General features: G+C 36.7%; 2 protein-coding genes across 3 annotated transcripts in view; both read left to right on the top strand.

Moving 5' to 3' along the window:
* The window catches only part of LOC134844937 (spermatogenesis-defective protein 39 homolog), a 350820-nt gene that overhangs the window by 224198 nt on the left and 104620 nt on the right, over nt 1-22002 (top strand). The window lies entirely within an intron of this gene.
* Nucleotides 1-22002, top strand: part of LOC134856766 (nucleoporin SEH1-like) — a 142547-nt gene that overhangs the window by 41713 nt on the left and 78832 nt on the right. For both annotated transcript variants that reach the window (XM_063873036.1, XM_063873037.1), the window contains exon 2: nt 4705-4911. In XM_063873036.1, coding sequence (XP_063729106.1) covers nt 4705-4911 — 207 coding nt within the window. The remainder of the gene's footprint in view (nt 1-4704; nt 4912-22002) is intronic.

Genomic DNA, 22002 nt, shown 5'->3' with positions numbered 1-22002 from the left:
TTATATGCACTTACTAATTTCAGTGCTGATGGTGATGATAAAGCAGAAAAAAAGTTGAATCATACAATTCTCTGCAGCAGACAAATTCAAAGAGAATAGAAAAAAAAACGATGAAAAAAGTATTGGAAAAACCGCTGAAGTGTTTCGAAAAGTTATGGAATCCATTCAAGAGCTATTGGAAGCTAATAAATTGGAAAGGGCAAACATAGTGTTAAAGCAGTTGTTCAAAGTTGAATCCTTGACTTTAGACGTTGATGGATATGTTTTAATTCAAGGAAAATCAACACTCGTTAAAATTGAATCTTTTTTGTACGATACACAGCAAAACACAAAAAAACTTGAGGGTGTATTTTATCCACAAATTTTGAAAGAACTGAATCTTGATCCTAGTTTAGTGTCCAACACTTATGCCAAACAGATTCTCCGCTCGCTTAAGAGCGAAGCAGCTAAGCCCTCAACTTCTTCCTCCTTTGTCTCCGACGACAACCCGACAACTGAGGAATCGAAGAGATCAAAACCCTCCTCTTCGAAGACTCGATCGACAACTCTCAAACCCAGAACCAAGCAATCCGACAAAAGAAAAACCCAGAAAAAAGAATTTTTCCCCACCACCAACGACAACGATTACGACGATGATAAAAACTATGAAAGCAGTAACGAATCGTTTGCGACGACGTCAACAAAAGAATGGAAATCCTACTATCAGTGAAGAAAAGAAACTCAAAATACTCTACACGAAAGGTCCAGCTGCATTTGGTAGCGTTAAAAATTTAACAAATGCTAGTCAACTCTCACCAAAAAAAGTTAAAATCTCTCTGAGATCTCAATCATCACATACAAAGTATGGATTGTTTCGTAAAAGTGATCGGCTGTTGTTTCCTCGGCTGTTTCGATTGTTTCCTCGGCTAAAAGTGATTGCTAACGATATCAACGAAATTTGGTCTCTTGACTTGGCTTATGTTGATAAATTGGCTAAATATAACCGAGGGGTACGATATTTGTTAGTTGCTGTCGATTGTCTCTCTCGCTACTTACAAGTGGAACTCCTGAAGACCAAATATGCTAAAGAAACAACCGAAGCTTTCAAAAAAATGATCAAAACAAAACAACCAAAAAAAGTTTGGGTTGACAAAGGCACCGAGTTTAAAGGAGAGTTCGAAAAGTTATGTATTAAACGAGAAATCATCAAATACAATACTCACAGTGAAAAAAAAATCAGCGTTTGCCGAAAGAAACATTCGATCGCTGAAAAGTATTACCTACAAGTACTTGGAGTTTGAATGGACTTACAGTTATATTGACAAATTACAAAGTTTTGTTCAAACGATTAACTCACGCGTTAATAGAGTAACAAAATTGGCTCCAAACAAGGTCACAAGAAAACATGTACCTGCTTTAGTTTCATTAATAGCAAACAGTTCATCGAAGTTGGTACAGAAACCAAAATTTTATGTTGGTGACTATGTGCGAACAGCGAAAACTGACTTGCCTTTCAGAAAAGGTTACAAGCAGATTTTTACAGACGAAGTTTTTGAAATAGTTGCCATTCCTACTGTAAACCCTCCAAAATACAGTCTCATTGATGCGGATAAAGAAATCAACGAAAAATTTGATGAAAAAGAACTTAGTTAATTGGAAACAAAGCTGATTATAACGAAAATGGGCAGTGATGAGTTTACTGTACATTTGATTTCAACAGCATCAATGGATTATTTGCCAGACAACACTTTGGCCAGTTTTAGAAATTTTTGTAAAGAAGAATTAGCTTTAGACGGAGATTGGAGAGTTGCTCTCTCAGAAATAATTTTCCCAACAAAATTAAACAATGTAACTGATGAGGAATTTACGTACTTCAGAGCATCCGAAGTAGTAGCCAGTAAATCCAACACTGGCAATCGGAATACAATTTCCAGACCTTACTATGGCGAAAAAGTTTTTATCAAATCAGGAGAGTACACTAGAACAATTGATTAATGAGATAAAAACAAAACTCCAAGACAAAATTCATTTCGATGCAAGTCCTCAAGAAATCACGAATAGCATGAGCATTTGGATGAACGCAAATGAAGGAATCTCATTCCCAAGTCCCCAAATACCCAGTCTGTTAGGCTACAATGCAAAACGTGATGAGAACGGTGAATATCACATTGGTTACAAAATGATACCCTCCTTCGATGCATCTTATGAGGGAAACGAACTGTACGAATCTCATTTCCCATATGACTTATCAAGTGGGACAAGTCTAATTTTTGTCTATATTGACATTATTCAATACCAAACTGTTGGTGATGCAAAGGCCCCATTATTACGCGTCATTGATTCAAATAGACGCATCAAAAACGGTAGTGCCTGCAGCATTGAACCTAATCATCGAAAAAACTTCACTAATTTAGACTACAAAAAATTATTCACCTCATCTGTAAAATCAATATCGGTACAGTTGCGCACAGAAACTGGAAGACTAGTGCCCTTTGCAGGAACTGGTAAAGTTGTGTTGACTCTAAAATTCAAGCGCTTTGATTGAAAACCAATGGAACAATATTATGCAAAGCAAGCTTCACTTCCTCATTTCTCTGGACACTACCGACAACGCGGCAGTGGATTTGGCGCTTTGGCTGCTGGTATTGGTCGTGTTGCTATACAGTTTGCACGACGGGTTATTCTACCGGCTGCGAAAAAACTGGGCAGAGAACTTTTGATGAGTGCAGCGCCAGAACTGATTGATGTCGCTATGAAAAAGAAGTCTCCTAAGCAAGCATTGAAAAACACTGTCACAAAAACTGCAAGAAAACAACTCGGCAGTGGTAGACGTCGTCGAAAGACACCAATGAATGGATTACGAAGAAGAAGGTCAGTAGGGGCTTGAAAAAGAAAAACAACCGTTCGAAGAAAAACCAGACCAGTGAGAAGTCGAGCAGATTTTTTCTCAAACATAAAAAATGATCGCTAATTTGTTAACCAATGAAGCTACCCATAGCTCTCTGGATTTGTTTGAAAAACAACCCCTTTTGATTACTTTTGAAAACGCTTTCGATCAAAAAATTGGACCTGTCTATTCACCTAATGGACCAATGCTTGAATTTGAAATCACCGGTGACCGTAATAATTTTGTTGACCTGCAAAAAATTTATTTGGAAATACGATGCAAAGTAACGCAATCAAATTGAGTTGATCTGCGATACGACAACACTGATCCTACTGTGTCTGATTCACCGTTCCTCGTAAACAACTCCCTGTATTCCCTTTTCTATGACTGTACCCTCTCTGCTAATTGACTCAAAATCTCAAATGCCAATAGTAATTTTGCGCATAAAAGCTTTATTGGAACAGAATTTTCTAACAGCAAAGGAGCCAAGGACTCATGGCTTAAGTGTTAGGGATATCGTTTTGAAAACAATCCTGCTGCAATAGATGCAGCTGATTTCACATCTCAACGAGAACTGGTCCGTGAATCGAGGGAAATTTGGTTAGATTAATGTCGTGTGTTTGTGCATAAAGGCCTATATCTTGATCGCGCTTAAATTATTAAATTAGATTTTTTAAGCCTTGTTAGCTTTTTGAGAAAATGTGTAGATTTTTCAAAATGTCCCCGAAAGTTCGAAAATTGGAAAAAATCGTTTTCGATGAATTTATTTGCACTTTCCCAACTATGTAAGTAAAAGTCCCAACTATGAAAGTAAGCTATGTTTGTCTTACTTTCTATAAAAGTATCTGAAATTTTTTTCCGAATTTTTAATTCGAAATTTAAGTTTTTTAAAAATTCAATTGAAGGATAAAAGTGTCCTGAGCTCAAAAACTCAAAAATAAAACATCTTTTACCTGTGCTTATTTTTCAAAAAATTAGGGATCCGAAACTTTCTGAACCGGAAACATCTAAATAATAAATTCTCGTATTTCAGTTTTTTTGACGCCGTGTGTTTAACCGGCTCAGAAATTATTCCAAATTGAATAGGGTGACTCTAATTTATCTAATAAAAGCTTTTTCAGAGGCTAAAGGTATCACTTCGTATTTGACAGTGCGTCTGACAGTTCGAAAAGTGCAATTTTCGGAACTTTTGTTTTTGAAGCTTGTTGCTTCATACCTTATCTGGTATAACTTGATGTTACGTTGTTGTTTCGAAAATTAAATGATTGTTATCAGGGCGAAGCAATGAAATATCTGACTACCTCTTGACGAGTCTGATGTAGTTTTTGGTAATAAAATAGACAAAAACATACAAAGTTACACTATGTTATGCACGTCCTGATAAGTTAAGTGCGGCATGTTTTGCGCCTGCTAATCTAACATTTGAATCAATTAACTTGACTCAAATCAGTCTTGAATGATTTCTGAGGTGGATTAAATCGTCGCCTACACTAAGTCGCAGAACTTAATAAAAAATGGTCACTGGTGAAATATCTTTTTCAGTTTTGAGTGTATCAATAAACTTCAGATGGTCGCCTATCCTTTCTCGGAAGTTTGGAACAAATAATCCATTTCACAATAGATTAGTTCTTGGCATAAACGAACATGCTCTCTTTGTTAAAACTGACTTCATCGATGTCAGGCAGAAAATGTGCTCATCAGTTTTTTGTTTTTATGGGGCAAAATTTACTATTGGTCAAATTCAATAGCATTTTAAGCTTCTGCTTGACAAATATGATATTTTTGTTAGTTCATTATCGTTTTCCAAGCAACCTAATGATTTTGTTTTTGTCTCATAGGTTATTGCAACATGCTCGTTCGACAGAAAGGCCATCGTATTCGAAGAGACTTCGGCCGATTCCAACAGTGAAACTGCCACAGTGTGGACGCAACGCAATCTTATAGTCGATTGCCAGGCTTCCGTAATTGGTGTCAAATTTGGACCCCAACGGGAAGGACTTATATTGGCACTAGCTTCAGTCGATGGACTTGTCCAAATATACCAGGTACTGCAGAACTGCTTTATTGGTATCCAAAATAGTAAAGAGAAATCAAAGATTTGAAGTTAGGACTATCTCGATCTATCGCTATATTAGGTTGCAAGTCAAGAAAGGGTTGCACCTGTCATACCGGAGGGTAATTTTGTTGTTTCTTCACCTGCCCTTTTGCGTTATCAATTGATTACTTAGTGGCCTAAGAGTCCTTTTTAGTAGCATGCATATCAGGGCTATTTTAACGTAAATAAATTACACTGGTTGTTCGAGAAACAACACCGTTGCGTCTTTGCCTCTACCTTCACATTATCATTTGATGATTTAGTTCGCTAAGAAGAGTCCCTTTTAGCTTCATGCTTATCAGGGCTAAGTTACGTGTATGTAGAATACAGTGCATTTTCGAGAAATAATATTGTTGTTTCTTCACCTGCCCTTTTGCGTCATCAATTGATTACTTAGTTCGCCAAAGAGTCCTTTTTAGTAGCATGCATATCAGGGCTATTTTAACGTAAATAAATTACACTGGATGTTCGAGAAACAACACCGTTGCTTCTTTGCCTCTACCTTAATATTATCATCTGATAATTTAGTTCGCTAGCAAGAGTCCCTTTTAGCTTCCCGCTTGTCAGGGCTAAGTTAGCGCATATAGAATACAGTGCGTATTCAAGAAATAATATTGTTGTTTCTTCACCTGCCCTTTTGCGTCATCAATTGATTACTTAGTTCGCCAAAGAGTCCTTTTTAGTAGCATGCATATCAGGGCTATTTTAACGTAAATAAATTACACTGGATGTTCGAGAAACAACACCGTTGCTTCTTTGCCTCTACCTTAATATTATCATCTGATAATTTAGTTCGCTAGCAAGAGTCCCTTTTAGCTTCACGCCTATCAGGGCTAAGTTAGCGTATATAGAACACAGTGAATATTCGAGAAATAACCTTGTGGTTTCTTCACTTGCCCTTTTGCGTTATTGATTGATTACTTAGTTCGCTAACTAGAGTCCCTTTTAGCATCATGCTTATCAGGGCTAAATTACCTTAAATAGTATGTTGCATATTCGAGAAATAACACTGTTATTTCTTCACCTGCCCGTTTGCCTTATCGATTGATTACTTAGTTCGCTAACTAGAGTCCCTTTTAGCATCATGCTTATCAAGGTCAAGTTAGTGTATATAGAATACAGTGAATATTCGAGAAATAACATTGTGGTTTATTCACCTGCCCTTTTGCGTTATTGATTGATTCCTTAGTTCGCTAACTAGTCTTTTTTAGCATCATGCTTATCAGGGCTAAGTTGGCGTAAATAGTATGCAGTGCATATTCGAGAAATAATACTGTTGTTTCTTCACCTGCCTCTACGTTATCAATTGATTACTTAGTTCGCTAATAAGAGTCCTTTTTAGTATCATGCTTATCAGGGCTATTTTAACGTAATTAAATTACACTGGATGTTCGAGAAACCACACCGTTGCTTCTTTGCCTGTACCTTTACATTATCATTTGATAATTTAGTTTGCTCACAAGAGTCCCTTTGAGCTTCATATTAATCAGGGCTAAGTTAGCGTATATAGAATACAGTGCATATTCGAGAAGTAACACCGTTGCTTCTTTGCCTCTACCTTTACATTATCATTTGATAGTTTAGTTCGCTTGCAAGAGTCCCTCTTAGCTTCCTGCTTATCAGGGCTAAGTGAGCGTATATAGAGTACAATGCAAATTCAAGAAATAATGTTGTTGTTTCTCCACCTGCCCTTTTGCTTTAATCAATTGATTGTTTAGTTCGCTAAAGAGAGTCCGTTTTAGTATCATGCTTATCAGGGCTATTTTAACGTAAATAAATTACACTGGATGTTCGAGAAACAATACCGTTGCTTCTTTGCTTCTACCTTTACATTATCATTTGTTAATTTAGTTGGCTCACAAGAGTCCCTTTGAGCTTCATATTAATAAGGGCTAAGTTAGCGTGTATAGACTACAGTGCATATTCGAGAAGTAACACCGTTGCTTCTTTGCCTCTACCTTTACATTATCATTTGATAATTCAGTTCGCTTGCAAGAGTCCCTCTTAGCTTCCTGTTTATCAGGGCTAAGTTAGGGTATATAGAATACAGTGCATATTCGAGAAATTGGATTGTCTCTTCACCTTCCCTTTTACATTATCGATTGATTACTTAGTTCGCTAACTAGTGTCCCTTTTAGCATCATGCTTATCAGGGCTAAGTTGGCGTAAATAGTATACAGTGCATATTCGAGAAATAACATTGTTTTTTCTTCACCTGCCTTTTTACATTATCGATTGTTCACTTTGTTCGCTAGCTAGAGTCCCGGTAAGCATCATGCTTACCAGGGCTAAGTTGGCGAAAGTAGTATACAGTGCATGTTCGAGAATTAACACTGTTGTTTCTTCACCTGCCCTCTTACGTTATCAATGGAATACTTAGATCGCTAACTAGAGTCCCTTTTAGCATCGTGCTTATCAGGGGTAAGTTGGCGTAAATAGTATACAGTGCAATGTCGAGAAAGAATATTGTTGTTTCTTTACCTACCTTTTTATGTTATTAATTGATTACTTAGTTCGCTAACAAGAATCTCTTTTAGTATCATGCTTATCAGGGCTATTTTAACGTAAAGAAATTACACTGGATGTTCGAGAAACAACACCGTTGCTTCTTTGCCTCTACCTTTACATTATCATTTGATATTTTGGTACACTAACAAGAGTCCGTTTTAGCTTCATGCTAACAGGGCTAAATTAGCGTATATAGATTACAGTGCATATTCGAGAAATAACATTGTTTTTTCTTCACCTGCCCTTTTACTTTATCGATTGTTCACTTGGTTCGCAAACTAGAGTCCCTGTAAGCACCATGCTTATCAGGGCTAAGTTAGCGTAAGTAGTTTACAGTGCATATTCGAGAAATAACGTTGTTTTTTCTTCACCTGCCCTTTTACATTATCGATTGTTCACTTGGTTTGCAAAATAGAGTCCCTGTAAGCATCATGCTTATCAGGGCTAAGTTGGCGTAAATAGTATACAGTGCATTTTCGAGATAGAATATTGTTGTTTCTTCACCTGCCTTTTTACGTTATTAATTGATTACTTAGTTCGCTAACAAGAATCTCTTTTAGTATCATGCTTATCAGGGCTATTTTAATGTAAAGAAATTACTCTGGATGTTGGAGAAACAACACCGTTGCTTTTTTGCCTCTACCTTTACATTATCATTTGATAATTTGGTTCGCTAACAAGTGTCCCTTTTAGCTTCATGCTAACAGGGCTAAGTTAGCGTAAATAGATTACAGTGCATATTCGAGAAATAACATTGTTTTTTCTTCACCTGCCTTTTTACATTATCGATTGTTCACTTTGTTCGCTAGCTAGAGTCCCGGTAAGCATCATGCTTACCAGGGCTAAGTTGGCGAAAGTAGTATACAGTGCATGTTCGAGAATTAACACTGTTGTTTCTTCACCTGCCCTATTACGTTATCAATGGAATACTTAGATCGCTAACTAGAGTCCCTTTTAGCATCGTGCTTATCAGGGGTAAGTTGGCGTAAATAGTATACAGTGCATATTCGAGAAATAACATTGTTTTTTCTTCACCTGCCTTTTTACATTATCGATTGTTCACTTTGTTCGCTAGCTAGAGTCCCGGTAAGCATCATGCTTACCAGGGCTAAGTTGGCGAAAGTAGTATACAGTGCATGTTCGAGAATTAACACTGTTGTTTCTTCACCTGCCCTCTTACGTTATCGATTGATTACTTAGTTCGCTAACTAGTGTCCCATTTAGCATCATGCTTATCAGGGCTAAGTTGGCGTAAATAGTATACAGTGCATATTCGAGAAATAACATTGTTTTTTCTTCACCTGCCTTTTTACATTATCGATTGTTCACTTTGTTCGCTAGCTAGAGTCCCGGTAAGCATCATGCTTACCAGGGCTAAGTTGGCGAAAGTAGTATACAGTGCATGTTCGAGAATTACCACTGTTGTTTCTTCACCTGCCCTCTTACGTTATCAATGGAATACTTAGATCGCTAACTAGAGTCCCTTTTAGCATCGTGCTTATCAGGGGTAAGTTGGCGTAAATAGTATACAGTGCAATGTCGAGAAAGAATATTGTTGTTTCTTTACCTACCTTTTTATGTTATTAATTGATTACTTAGTTCGCTAACAAGAATCTCTTTTAGTATCATGCTTATCAGGGCTATTTTAACGTAAAGAAATTACACTGGATGTTCGAGAAACAACACCGTTGCTTCTTTGCCTCTACCTTTACTTTATCATTTGATATTTTGGTACACTAACAAGAGTCCGTTTTAGCTTCATGCTAACAGGGCTAAATTAGCGTATATAGATTACAGTGCATATTCGAGAAATAACATTGTTTTTTCTTCACCTGCCCTTTTACTTTATCGATTGTTCACTTGGTTCGCAAACTAGAGTCCCTGTAAGCACCATGCTTATCAGGGCTAAGTTAGCGTAAGTAGTTTACAGTGCATATTCGAGAAATAACGTTGTTTTTTCTTCACCTGCCCTTTTACATTATCGATTGTTCACTTGGTTTGCAAAATAGAGTCCCTGTAAGCATCATGCTTATCAGGGCTAAGTTGGCGTAAATAGTATACAGTGCATTTTCGAGATAGAATATTGTTGTTTCTTCACCTGCCTTTTTACGTTATTAATTGATTACTTAGTTCGCTAACAAGAATCTCTTTTAGTATCATGCTTATCAGGGCTATTTTAATGTAAAGAAATTACTCTGGATGTTGGAGAAACAACACCGTTGCTTTTTTGCCTCTACCTTTACATTATCATTTGATAATTTGGTTCGCTAACAAGTGTCCCTTTTAGCTTCATGCTAACAGGGCTAAGTTAGCGTAAATAGATTACAGTGCATATTCGAGAAATAACATTGTTTTTTCTTCACCTGCCCTTTTACATCATCAATTGTTCACTTGGTTCGCAAACTAGAGTCCCTGTAAGCATCATGCTTATCAGGGCTAAGTTAGCGTAAATAGTTTACAGTGCATATTCGAGAAATAACACTGTTGTTTCTTCACCTGCCTCTATGTTATCAATTGAATACTTAATTCGCTAACAAGAGTCCTTTTTAGTATCATGCTTATCAGGGCTATTTTAACGTAAAGAAATTACACTGGATGTTCGAGAAGCAACACCGTTGCTTCTTTGCCTCTACCTTTACTTATCCTTTGATAATTTGGTTCGCTAACAAGAGTCCCTTTCAGCTTCATGCTAACAGGGCTAAGTTAGCGTATATAGGTTACAGTGCATTTTCGAGAAATAACATTGTTTTTTCTTCACCTGCCCTTTTACATTATCGATTGTTCACTTGGTTCGCAAACTAGAGTCCCTTTTAGCATCATGCTTATCAGGGCTAAGTTAGCGTAAATAGTTTACAGTGCATATTCGACAAATAACGCTGTTGTTTCTTCACCTGCCTCTACGTTATCAATTGATTACTTAGTTCGCTAATAAGAGTCCTTTTTAGTATCATGCTTATCAGGGCTATTTTAACGTAAAGAAATTACACTGGATTTTCGAGAAGCAACACCGTTGCTTCTTTGCCTCTACCTTTACTTTATCATTTGATAATTTGGTTCGCTAACAAGAGTCCCTTTTAGCTTCATGCTAACAGGGCTAAGTTAGCGTATATAGATTACAGTGCATATTCGAGAAATAACATTGTTTTTTCTTCACCCGCCCTTTTACATCATCAATTGTTCACTTGGTTCGCAAACTAGAGTCCCTGTAAGCACCATGCTTATCAGGGCTAAGTTAGCGTAAATAGTTTACAGTGCATATTCGAGAAATAACACTGTTGTTTCTTCACCTGCCTCTACGTTATCAATTGATTACTTAGTTCGCTAACAAGAGTCCTTTTTAGTATCATGCTTATCAGGGCTATTTTAACGTAAAGAAATTACACTGGATGTTCGAGAAGCAACACCGTTGCTTCTTTGCCTCTACCTTTACTTTATCCTTTGATAATTTGGTTCGCTAACAAGAGTCCCTTTCAGCTTCATGCTAACAGGGCTAAGTTAGCGTATATAGGTTACAGTGCATTTTCGAGAAATAACATTGTTTTTTCTTCACCTGCCCTTTTACATTATCGATTGTTCACTTGGTTCGCAAACTAGAGTCCCTTTTAGCATCATGCTTATCAGGGCTAAGTTAGCGTAAATAGTTTACAGTGCATATTCGACAAATAACGCTGTTGTTTCTTCACCTGCCTCTACGTTATCAATTGATTACTTAGTTCGCTAATAAGAGTCCTTTTTAGTATCATGCTTATCAGGGCTATTTTAACGTAAAGAAATTACACTGGATGTTCGAGAAGCAACACCGTTGCTTCTTTGCCTCTACCTTTACTTTATCATTTGATAATTTGGTTCGCTAACAAGAGTCCCTTTTAGCTTCATGCTAACAGGGCTAAGTTAGCGTATATAGATTACAGTGCATATTCGAGAAATAACATTGTTTTTTCTTCACCTGCCCTTTTACATTATCGATTGTTCACTTGGTTCGCAAACTAGAGTCCCTTTTAGCATCATGCTTATCAGGGCTAAGTTAGCGTAAATAGTTTACAGTGCATATTCGACAAATAACGCTGTTGTTTCTTCACCTGCCTCTACGTTATCAATTGATTACTTAGTTCGCTAATAAGAGTCCTTTTTAGTATCATGCTTATCAGGGCTATTTTAACGTAAAGAAATTACACTGGATGTTCGAGAAGCAACACCGTTGCTTCTTTGCCTCTACCTTTACTTTATCATTTGATAATTTGGTTCGCTAACAAGAGTCCCTTTTAGCTTCATGCTAACAGGGCTAAGTTAGCGTATATAGATTACAGTGCATATTCGAGAAATAACATTGTTTTTTCTTCACCTGCCCTTTTACATTATCGATTGTTCACTTGGTTCGCAAACTAGAGTCCCTTTTAGCATCATGCTTATCAGGGCTAAGTTGGCATAATAGTTCACAGTGCATATTCGAGAAATAACACTGTTGTCTCTTCACCTGCGTCTGTACGTTATCAATTGATTACTTAGTTTGCTAACAAGACTCCTTTTTAGTATCATGCTTATCAGGGCTATTTTAACGTAAATAAATTACTTTGGATGTTCGAGAAACAACACCGTTGTTTCTTTGCCTCCACCTAAACAATATCATTTGATAATTTGGTTCGCTAACAAGAGTCCTTTTTAGCTTCATGCTAACAGGGCTAAGTTAGCGTATCTAGAATACGGTGCATATTCGAGAGAAAAACATTGGTTTCTTCACCTGACCTTTTGCATTATCGATTGATTACTTAGTTCGCTAACTAAAGTCCCTTCTAGCTTCATGCTTATAAGGGCTAAGTTGGCGTAAATAGTATACAGTGCATATTCGAGAAATAACATTGTTTTTTCTTCACCTGCCTTTTTACATTATCGATTGCTCACTTTGTTCGCTAGCTAGAGTCCCAGTAAGCATTATGCTTACCAGGGCTAAGTTGGCGAAAATAGTATACAGTGCATGTTCGAGAATTAACACTGTTGTTTCTTCACCTGCCCTCTTACGTTATCAATGGAATACTTAGATCGCTAACTAGAGTCACTTTTAGCATCGTGCTTATCAGGGGCAAGTTGGCGTAAATAGTATACAGTGCAATGTCGAGAAAGAATATTGTTGTTTCTTTACCTACCTTTTTATGTTATTAATTGATTACTTAGTTCGCTAACAAGAATCTCTTTTAGTATCATGCTTATCAGGGCTAAGTTAGCGTAAGTAGTTTACAGTGCATATTCGAGAAATAACGTTGTTTTTTCTTCACCTGCCCTTTTACATTATCGATTGTTCATTTGGTTCGCAAAATAGAGTCCCTTTAAGCATCATGCTTATCAGGGATAAGTTGGCGTAAATAGTATACAGTGCATTTTCGAGAAAGAATATTGTTGTTTCTTCACCTGCCTTTTTACGTTATTAATTGATTACTTAGTTCGCTAACAAGAATCTCTTTTACTATCATGCTTATCAGGGCTATTTGAATGTAAAGAAATTACTCTGGATGTTGGAGAAACAACACCGTTGCTTTTTTGCCTCTACCTTTACATTATCATTTGATAATTTGGTTCGCTAACAAGAGTCCCTTTTAGCTTCATGCTAACAGGGCTAAGTTAGCGTATATAGATTACAGTGCATATTCGAGTAATAACATTGTTTTTTCTTCACCTGCCCTTTTACATCAGCAATTGTTCTCTTGGTTCGCAAACTAGAGTCCCTGTAAGCATCGTGCTTATCAGGGGCAAGTTGGCGTAAATAGTATACAGTGCAATGTCGAGAAAGAATATTGTTGTTTCTTTACCTACCTTTTTATGTTATTAATTGATTACTTAGTTCGCTAACAAGAATCTCTTTTAGTATCATGCTTATCAGGGCTAAGTTAGCGTAAGTAGTTTACAGTGCATATTCGAGAAATAACGTTGTTTTTTCTTCACCTGCCCTTTTACATTATCGATTGTTCATTTGGTTCGCAAAATAGAGTCCCTTTAAGCATCATGCTTATCAGGGCTAAGTTGGCGTAAATAGTATACAGTGCATTTTCGAGAAAGAATATTGTTGTTTCTTCACCTGCCTTTTTACGTTATTAATTGATTACTTAGTTCGCTAACAAGAATCTCTTTTACTATCATGCTTATCAGGGCTATTTGAATGTAAAGAAATTACTCTGGATGTTGGAGAAACAACACCGTTGCTTTTTTGCCTCTACCTTTACATTATCATTTGATAATTTGGTTCGCTAACAAGAGTCCCTTTTAGCTTCATGCTAACAGGGCTAAGTTAGCGTATATAGATTACAGTGCATATTCGAGTAATAACATTGTTTTTTCTTCACCTGCCCTTTTACATCAGCAATTGTTCTCTTGGTTCGCAAACTAGAGTCCCTGTAAGCATCATGCTTATCAGGGCTAAGTTAGCGTAAATAGTTTACAGTGCATATTCGAGAAATAACACTGTTGTTTCTTCACCTGCCTCTACGTTATCATTTGATTACTTAGTTCGCTAACAAGAGTCCTTTTTAGTATCATGCTTATCAGGGCTATTTTAACGTAAAGAAATTACACTGGATGTTCGAGAAGCAACACCGTTGCTTCTTTGCCTCTACCTTTACTTTATCATTTGATAATTTGGTTCGCTAACAAGAGTCCCTATCAGCTTCATGCTACCAGGGCTAAGTTAGCGTATATAGGTTACAGTGCATATTCGAGAAATAACATTGTTTTTTCTTCACCTGCCCTTTTACATTATCGATTGTTCACTTGGTTCGCAAACTAGAGTCCCTTTTAGCATCATGCTTATCAGGGCTAAGTTAGCGTAAATAGTTTACAGTGCATATTCGACAAATAACACTGTTGTTTCTTCACCTGCCTCTACGTTATCAATTGATTACTTAGTTCGCTAATAAGAGTCCTTTTTAGTATCATGCTTATCAGGGCTATTTTAACGTAAAGAAATTACACTGGATGTTCGAGAAGCAACACCGTTGCTTCTTTGCCTCTACCTTTACTTTATCATTTGATAATTTGGTTCGCTAACAAGAGTCCCTTTTAGCTTCATGCTAACAGGGCTAAGTTAGCGTATATAGATTACAGTGCATATTCGAGAAATAACATTGTTTTTTCTTCACCTGCCCTTTTACATTATCGATTGTTCACTTGGTTCGCAAACTAGAGTCCCTTTTAGCATCATGCTTATCAGGGATAAGTTGGCATAATAGTTCACAGTGCATATTCGAGAAATAACACTGTTGTCTCTTCACCTGCGTCTTAACGTTATCAATTGATTACTTAGTTTGCTAACAAGAGTCCTTTTTAGTATCATGCTTATCAGGGCTATTTTAACGTAAATAAATTACTTTGGATGTTCGAGAAACAACACCGTTGCTTCTTTGCCTCCACCTAAACAATATCATTTGATAATTTGGTTCGCTAACAAGAGTCCTTTTTAGCTTCATGCTAACAGGGCTAAGTTAGCGTATCTAGAATACGGTGCATATTCGAGAGAAAAACATTGGTTTCTTCACCTGACCTTTTGCATTATCGATTGATTACTTAGTTCGCTAACTAGAGTCCCTTCTAGCTCCATGCTTATCAGGGCTAAGTTGGCGTAAATAGTATACAGTGCATATTCGAGAAATAACACTGTTGTTTCTTCACCTGCCTTTTTACATTATCGATTGTTCACTTTGTTCGCTAGCTAGAGTCCCGGTAAGCATCATGCTTACCAGGGCTAAGTTGGCGAAAATAATATACTGTGCATGTTCGAGAATTAACACTGTTGTTTCTTCACCTGCCCTCTTAAGTTATCAATGGAATAATTAGATCGCTAACTAGAGTCCCTTTTAGCATCGTGCTTTTCAGGGGTAAGTTGGCGTAAATAGTATACAGTGCAATGTCGAGAAAGAATATTGTTGTTTTTTTACCTACCTTTTTATGTTATTAATTGATTACTTAGTTCGCTAACAAGAATCTCTTTTAGTATCATGCTTATCAGGGCTATTTTAACGTAAAGAAATTACACTGGATGTTCGAGAAACAACACCGTTGCTTCTTTGCCTCTACCTTTACATTATCATTTGATAATTTGGTACACTAACAAGAGTCCGTTTTAGCTTCATGCTAACAGGGCTAAATTAGCGTATATAGATTACAGTGCATATTCGAGAAATAACATTGTTTTTTCTTCACCTGCCCTTTTACTTTATCGATTGTTCACTTGGTTCGCAAACTAGAGTCCCTGTAAGCACCATGCTTATCAGGGCTAAGTTAGCGTAAGTAGTTTACTGTGCATATTCGAGAAATAATGTTGTTTTTTCTTCACCTGCCCTTTTACATTATCGATTGTTCACTTGGTTCGCAAAATAGAGTCCCTGTAAGCATCATGCTTATCAGGGCTAAGTTGGCGTAAATAGTATACAGTGCATTTTCGAGAAAGAATATTGTTGTTTCTTCACCTGCGTTTTTACGTTATTAATTGATTACTTAGTTCGCTAACAAGAATCTCTTTTAGTATCATGCTTATCAGGGCTATTTTAATGAAAAGAAATTACTCTGGATGTTGGAGAAACAACACCGTTGCTTTTTTGCCTCTACCTTTACATTATCATTTGATAATTTGGTTCGCTAACAAGAGTCCCTTTTAGCTTCATGCTAACAGGGCTAAGTTAGCGTATATAGATTACAGTGCATATTCGAGAAATAACATTGTTTTTTCTTCACCTGCCCTTTTACATCATCAATTGTTCACTTGGTTCGCAAACTAGAGTCCCTGTAAGCATCATGCTTATCAGGGCTAAGTTAGCGTAAATAGTTTACAGTGCATATTCGAGAAATAACACTGTTGTTTCTTCACCTGCCTCTTTACGTTATCAATTGATTACTTAGTTCGCTAGCAAGAGTCCTTTTTAGTATCATGCTTATCAGGGCTATTTTAACGTAAATAAATTACACTGGATATTCGAGAAGCAACACCGTTGCTTCTTTGCCTTTACCTTTACATAATCATTTAATAATTTGGTTCGCTAACAAGAGTCCCTTTTAGCTTCATGCTAACAGGGCTAAGTTAGCGTATTTAGATTACAGTGCATATTCGAGAAATAACATTGTTTTTTATTCACCTGTCCTTTTACATTATTGATCGTTCACTTTGTTCGCTAGCTAGAGTCCCGGTAAGCATCATGCTTACCAGGGCTAAGTTAGCGAAAATAGTATACAGTGCATATTCGAGAACTACCACTGTTGTTTCTTCACCTGCCCTCTTACAATATCAATTGATTACTTAGATAGCTAAATAGTCACTTTTAGCATCATGCTTATCAGGGCTAAGTTGGCGTAAATTGTATACAGTGCGTTTTCGAGAACTACCACTGTTGTTTCTTCACCTGCCCTCTTACAATTACAATTGTTGTTTGTTCACCTGCCTTTTTGCGTTATTAAATGATTACTTAGTTCGCTAACAAGAATCTCTTTTAGTATCATGCTTATCAGGGCTATTTTAACGTAAAGAAATTACACTGGATGTTCGAGAAACAACACCGTTGCTTCTTTGCCTCTACCTTTACATTATCATTTGATAATTTGGTTCGCTAACAAAATTCCCTTTTAGCTTCATGCTAACAGGGCTAAGTTATTGTATATAGATTACAGTGCATATTCGAGAAATAACATTGTTTTTTCTTCACCTGCCCTTTTGCATTATCGATTGTTCACTTGGTTCGCAAACTAGAGTCCCTGGGAGCATCATGCTTATCAGGGCTAAGTTGGCGTAAATAGTATACAGTGCACTTTCGAGAAAGAATATTGTTGTTTCTTCACCTGCCTTTTTACGTTATTAATTGATTACTTAGTTCGCTAACAAGAATCTCTTTTAGTTTCATGCTTATCAGGGCTATTTTAACGTAACGAAATTACACTGGATGTTCGAGAAACAACACCGTTGCTTCTTTGCCTCTGCCTTTACATTATCATTTGATAATTTGGTTCGCTGACAAGAGTCCCTTTTAGCTTCATGCTTACAGGGCTAAGTTAGCGTAGATAGATTACAGTGCATATTCGAGAAATAACATTTTTTTTTTCTTCACCTGCCCTTTTACATTATCGATTGTTCACTTTGTTCGCTAGCTAGAGTCCCGGTAAGCATCATGCTTACCAGGGCTAAGTTAGCGAAATTATTATACAGTGCATATTCGAGAATTAACACAGTTTTTTCTACACCTGCCCTCTTACGTTATCAATTGATTACTTAGATCGCTAACTAGAGTCCCTTTTAGCATCATGCTTATCAGGGCTAGGTTGGCGTAAATAGTATACAGTGCTTTTTCGAGAAAGAATATTGTTGTTTCTTCACCTGCCTTTTTACGTTATTAATTGATTACTTAGTTCGCTAACAAGAATCTCTTTTAGTTTCATGCTTATCAGGGCTATTTTAACGTAACGAAATTACACTGGATGTTCGAGAAACAACACCGTTGCTTCTTTGCCTCTGCCTTTACATTATCATTTGATAATTTGGTTCGCTGACAAGAGTCCCTTTTAGCTTCATGCTTACAGGGCTAAGTTAGCGTAGATAGATTAAAGTGCATATTCGAGAAATAACATTGTTTTTTTTTCTTCACCTGCCCTTTTACATTATCGATTGTTCACTTTGTTCGCTAGCTAGAGTCCCGGTAAGCATCATGCTTACCAGGGCTAAGTTAGCGAAATTATTATACAGTGCATATTCGAGAATTAACACAGTTTTTTCTACACCTGCCCTCTTACGTTATCAATTGATTACTTAGATCGCTAACTAGAGTCCCTTTTAGCATCATGCTTATCAGGGCTAGGTTGGCGTAAATAGTATACAGTGCTTTTTCGAGAAAGAATATTGTTGTTTCTTCACCTGCCTTTTGCATTATTAATTGATTACTTAGTTCGCTAACAAGAATCTCTTTTAGTATCATGCTTATCAGGGCTATTTTAACGTGAAGAAATTACACTGGATGTTCGAGAAACAACACCGTTGCTTCTTTGCCTCTACCTTTACCTTACCATTTGATATTTTGGTTGGCTAACAAGAGTCCCTTTTAGCTTCATGCTAACAGGGCTAAGTTAGCGTATATAGATTACAGTGCATATTCGAGAAATAACCTTGTTTTTTCTTCACCTGCCCTTTTACATTATCAATTGTTCACTTGGTTCGCAAACTAGACTCCCTGTAAGCCTCATGCTTATCAGGGCTAAGTTGGCGTAAATAGTATACAGTGCTTTTTCGAGAAAGAATATTGTTGTTTCTTCACCTGCCTTTTTACATTATTAATTGATAACTTAGTTCGCTAACAAGAATCTCTTTTAGTTTCATGCTTATCAGGGCTATTTTAACCTAAAGAAATTACACTGGATGTTCGAGAAACAACACCGTTGCTTCTTTGCCTCTACCTTTACATTATCATTTGATAATTTGGTTCGCTAACAAGAGTCCCTTTTAGCTTCATGCTAACAGGGCTAAGTTAGCGTATATAGATTACAGTGTATATTCGAGAAATAACATTGTTTTTTCTTCACCTGCCCTTTGACATTATCGGTTGGTCACTTGGTTCGCAAACTAGACTCCCTGTAAGCCTCATGCTTATCAGGGCTAAGTTGGCATAAATAGTATACAGTGCTTTTTCGAGAAAGAATATTGTTGTTTTTTCACCTGCCTTTTTACGTTATTAATTGATTACTTAGTTCGCTAACAAGAATCTTTTTTAGTTTCATGCTTATCAGGGCTATTTTAACCTAAAGAAATTACACTGGATGTTCGAGAAACAACACCGTTGCTTCTTTGCCTCTACCTTTACATTATCATTTGATAATTTGGTTCGCTAAGAAGAGTCCCTTTTAGCTTCATGCTAACAGGGCTAAGTTAGCGTATATAAATTACAGTGCATATTCGAGAAATAACATTGTTTTTTCTTCACCTGCCCTTTTACATTATCGATTGTTCACTTTGTTCGCTAGCTAGAGTCCCGGTAAGCATCTTGCTTACCAGGGCTAAGTTAGCGAAAATATTATACAGTGCATATTCGAGAATTAACACTGTTGTTTCTTCACCTGCCCTCTTACGTTATCAATTGATTACTTAGATCGCTAACTAGAGTCCCTTTTAGCATCATGCTAATCAGGGCTAAGTTGGCGTAAATAGTATACAATGCATTTTCGAGAAAAAATATTGTTGTTTCTTCACCTGCCTTTTTACGTTATTAATTGATTACTTAGTTCGCTAACAAGAATCTCTTTTAGTATCATGCTTTTCAGGGCTATTTTAACGTAAAGAAATTACACTGGATGTTCGAGAAACAACACCGTTGCTTCTTTGCCTCTACCTTTACCTTATCATTTGATAATTTGGTTCGCTAACAAGAGTCCCTTTTAGCTTCATGCTAACAGGGCTAAGTTAGCGTATATAGATTACAGTTCATATTCGAGAAATAACATTGTTTTTTCTTCACCTGCCCTTTTACATTATCGATTGTTCACTTGGTTCGCAAACTAGAGTCCCTGTAAGCATCATGCTTATTCACCGTTGCTTCTTTGCCTCTACCTTTACATTATCATTTGATAATTTGATTCGCTAACAAGAGTCCCTTTCAACTTTATGCTAACAGGGCTAAGTTAGCGTATATAGATTACAGTGCATATTCGAGAAATAACATTTTTTTTCTTCACCTGCCCTTTTAAATTATCGATTGTTCACTTGGTTCGCAAACTGGAGTCCCTGTAAGCATCATGCTTATTCACCGTTGCTTCTTTGCCTCTACCTTTACATTATCATTTGATAATTTGATTCGCTAACAAGAGTCCCTTTCAACTTTATGCTAACAGGGCTAAGTTAGCGTATATAGATTACAGTGCATATTCGAGAAATAACATTTTTTTTCTTCACCTGCCCTTTTAAATTATCGATTGTTCACTTGGTTCGCAAACTGGAGTCCCTGTAAGCATCATGCTTATTCACCGTTGCTTCTTTGCCTCTACCTTTACATTATCATTTGATAATTTGATTCGCTAACAAGAGTCCCTTTCAACTTTATGCTAACAGGGCTAAGTTAGCGTATATAGATTACAGTGTATATTCGAGAAATAACATTGTTTTTTCTTCACCTGCCCTTTGACATTATCGGTTGGTCACTTGGTTCGCAAACTAGACTCCCTGTAAGCCTCATGCTTATCAGGGCTAAGTTGGCGTAAATAGTATACAGTGCAATTTCGAGAAAGAATATTGTTGTTTTTTTACCTACCTTTTTATGTTATTAATTGATTACTTAGTTCGCTAACAAGAATCTCTTTTAGTATCATGCTTATCAGGGCTATTTTAACGTAAAGAAATTACACTGGATGTTCGAGAAACAACACCGTTGCTTCTTTGCCTCTACCTTTACATTATCATTTGATAATTTGGTTCGCTAAGAAGAGTCCCTTTTAGCTTCATGCTAACAGGGCTAAGTTAGCGTATATAAATTACAGTGCATATTCGAGAAATAACATTGTTTTTTCTTCACCTGCCCTTTTACATTATCGATTGTTCACTTTGTTCGCTAGCTAGAGTCCCGGTAAGCATCTTGCTTACCAGGGCTAAGTTAGCGAAAATATTATACAGTGCATATTCGAGAATTAACACTGTTGTTTCTTCACCTGCCCTCTTACGTTATCAATTGATTACTTAGATCGCTAACTAGAGTCCCTTTTAGCATCATGCTAATCAGGGCTAAGTTGGCGTAAATAGTATACAATGCATTTTCGAGAAAAAATATTGTTGTTTCTTCACCTGCCTTTTTACGTTATTAATTGATTACTTAGTTCGCTAACAAGAATCTCTTTTAGTATCATGCTTTTCAGGGCTATTTTAACGTAAAGAAATTACACTGGATGTTCGAGAAACAACACCGTTGCTTCTTTGCCTCTACCTTTACCTTATCATTTGATAATTTGGTTCGCTAACAAGAGTCCCTTTTAGCTTCATGCTAACAGGGCTAAGTTAGCGTATATAGATTACAGTTCATATTCGAGAAATAACATTGTTTTTTCTTCACCTGCCCTTTTACATTATCGATTGTTCACTTGGTTCGCAAACTAGAGTCCCTGTAAGCATCATGCTTATTCACCGTTGCTTCTTTGCCTCTACCTTTACATTATCATTTGATAATTTGATTCGCTAACAAGAGTCCCTTTCAACTTTATGCTAACAGGGCTAAGTTAGCGTATATAGATTACAGTGCATATTCGAGAAATAACATTTTTTTTCTTCACCTGCCCTTTTAAATTATCGATTGTTCACTTGGTTCGCAAACTGGAGTCCCTGTAAGCATCATGCTTATTCACCGTTGCTTCTTTGCCTCTACCTTTACATTATCATTTGATAATTTGGTTCGCTAACAAGAGTCCCTTTTAACTTCATGCTAACAGTGCTAAGTTAGCGTATATAGATTACAGTGCATATTCGAGAAATAACATTTTTTTTCTTCACCTGCCCTTTTACATTATCGATTGTTCACTTGGTTCGCAAACTAGACTCCCT

Source organism: Symsagittifera roscoffensis, chromosome 1 (assembly GCF_963678635.1).
Source record: "Symsagittifera roscoffensis chromosome 1, txSymRosc1.1, whole genome shotgun sequence".
Classification (NCBI taxonomy): Eukaryota; Metazoa; Xenacoelomorpha; order Acoela; family Convolutidae; genus Symsagittifera; species Symsagittifera roscoffensis.
This window is presented reverse-complemented; position numbering and strand designations above follow the sequence as displayed.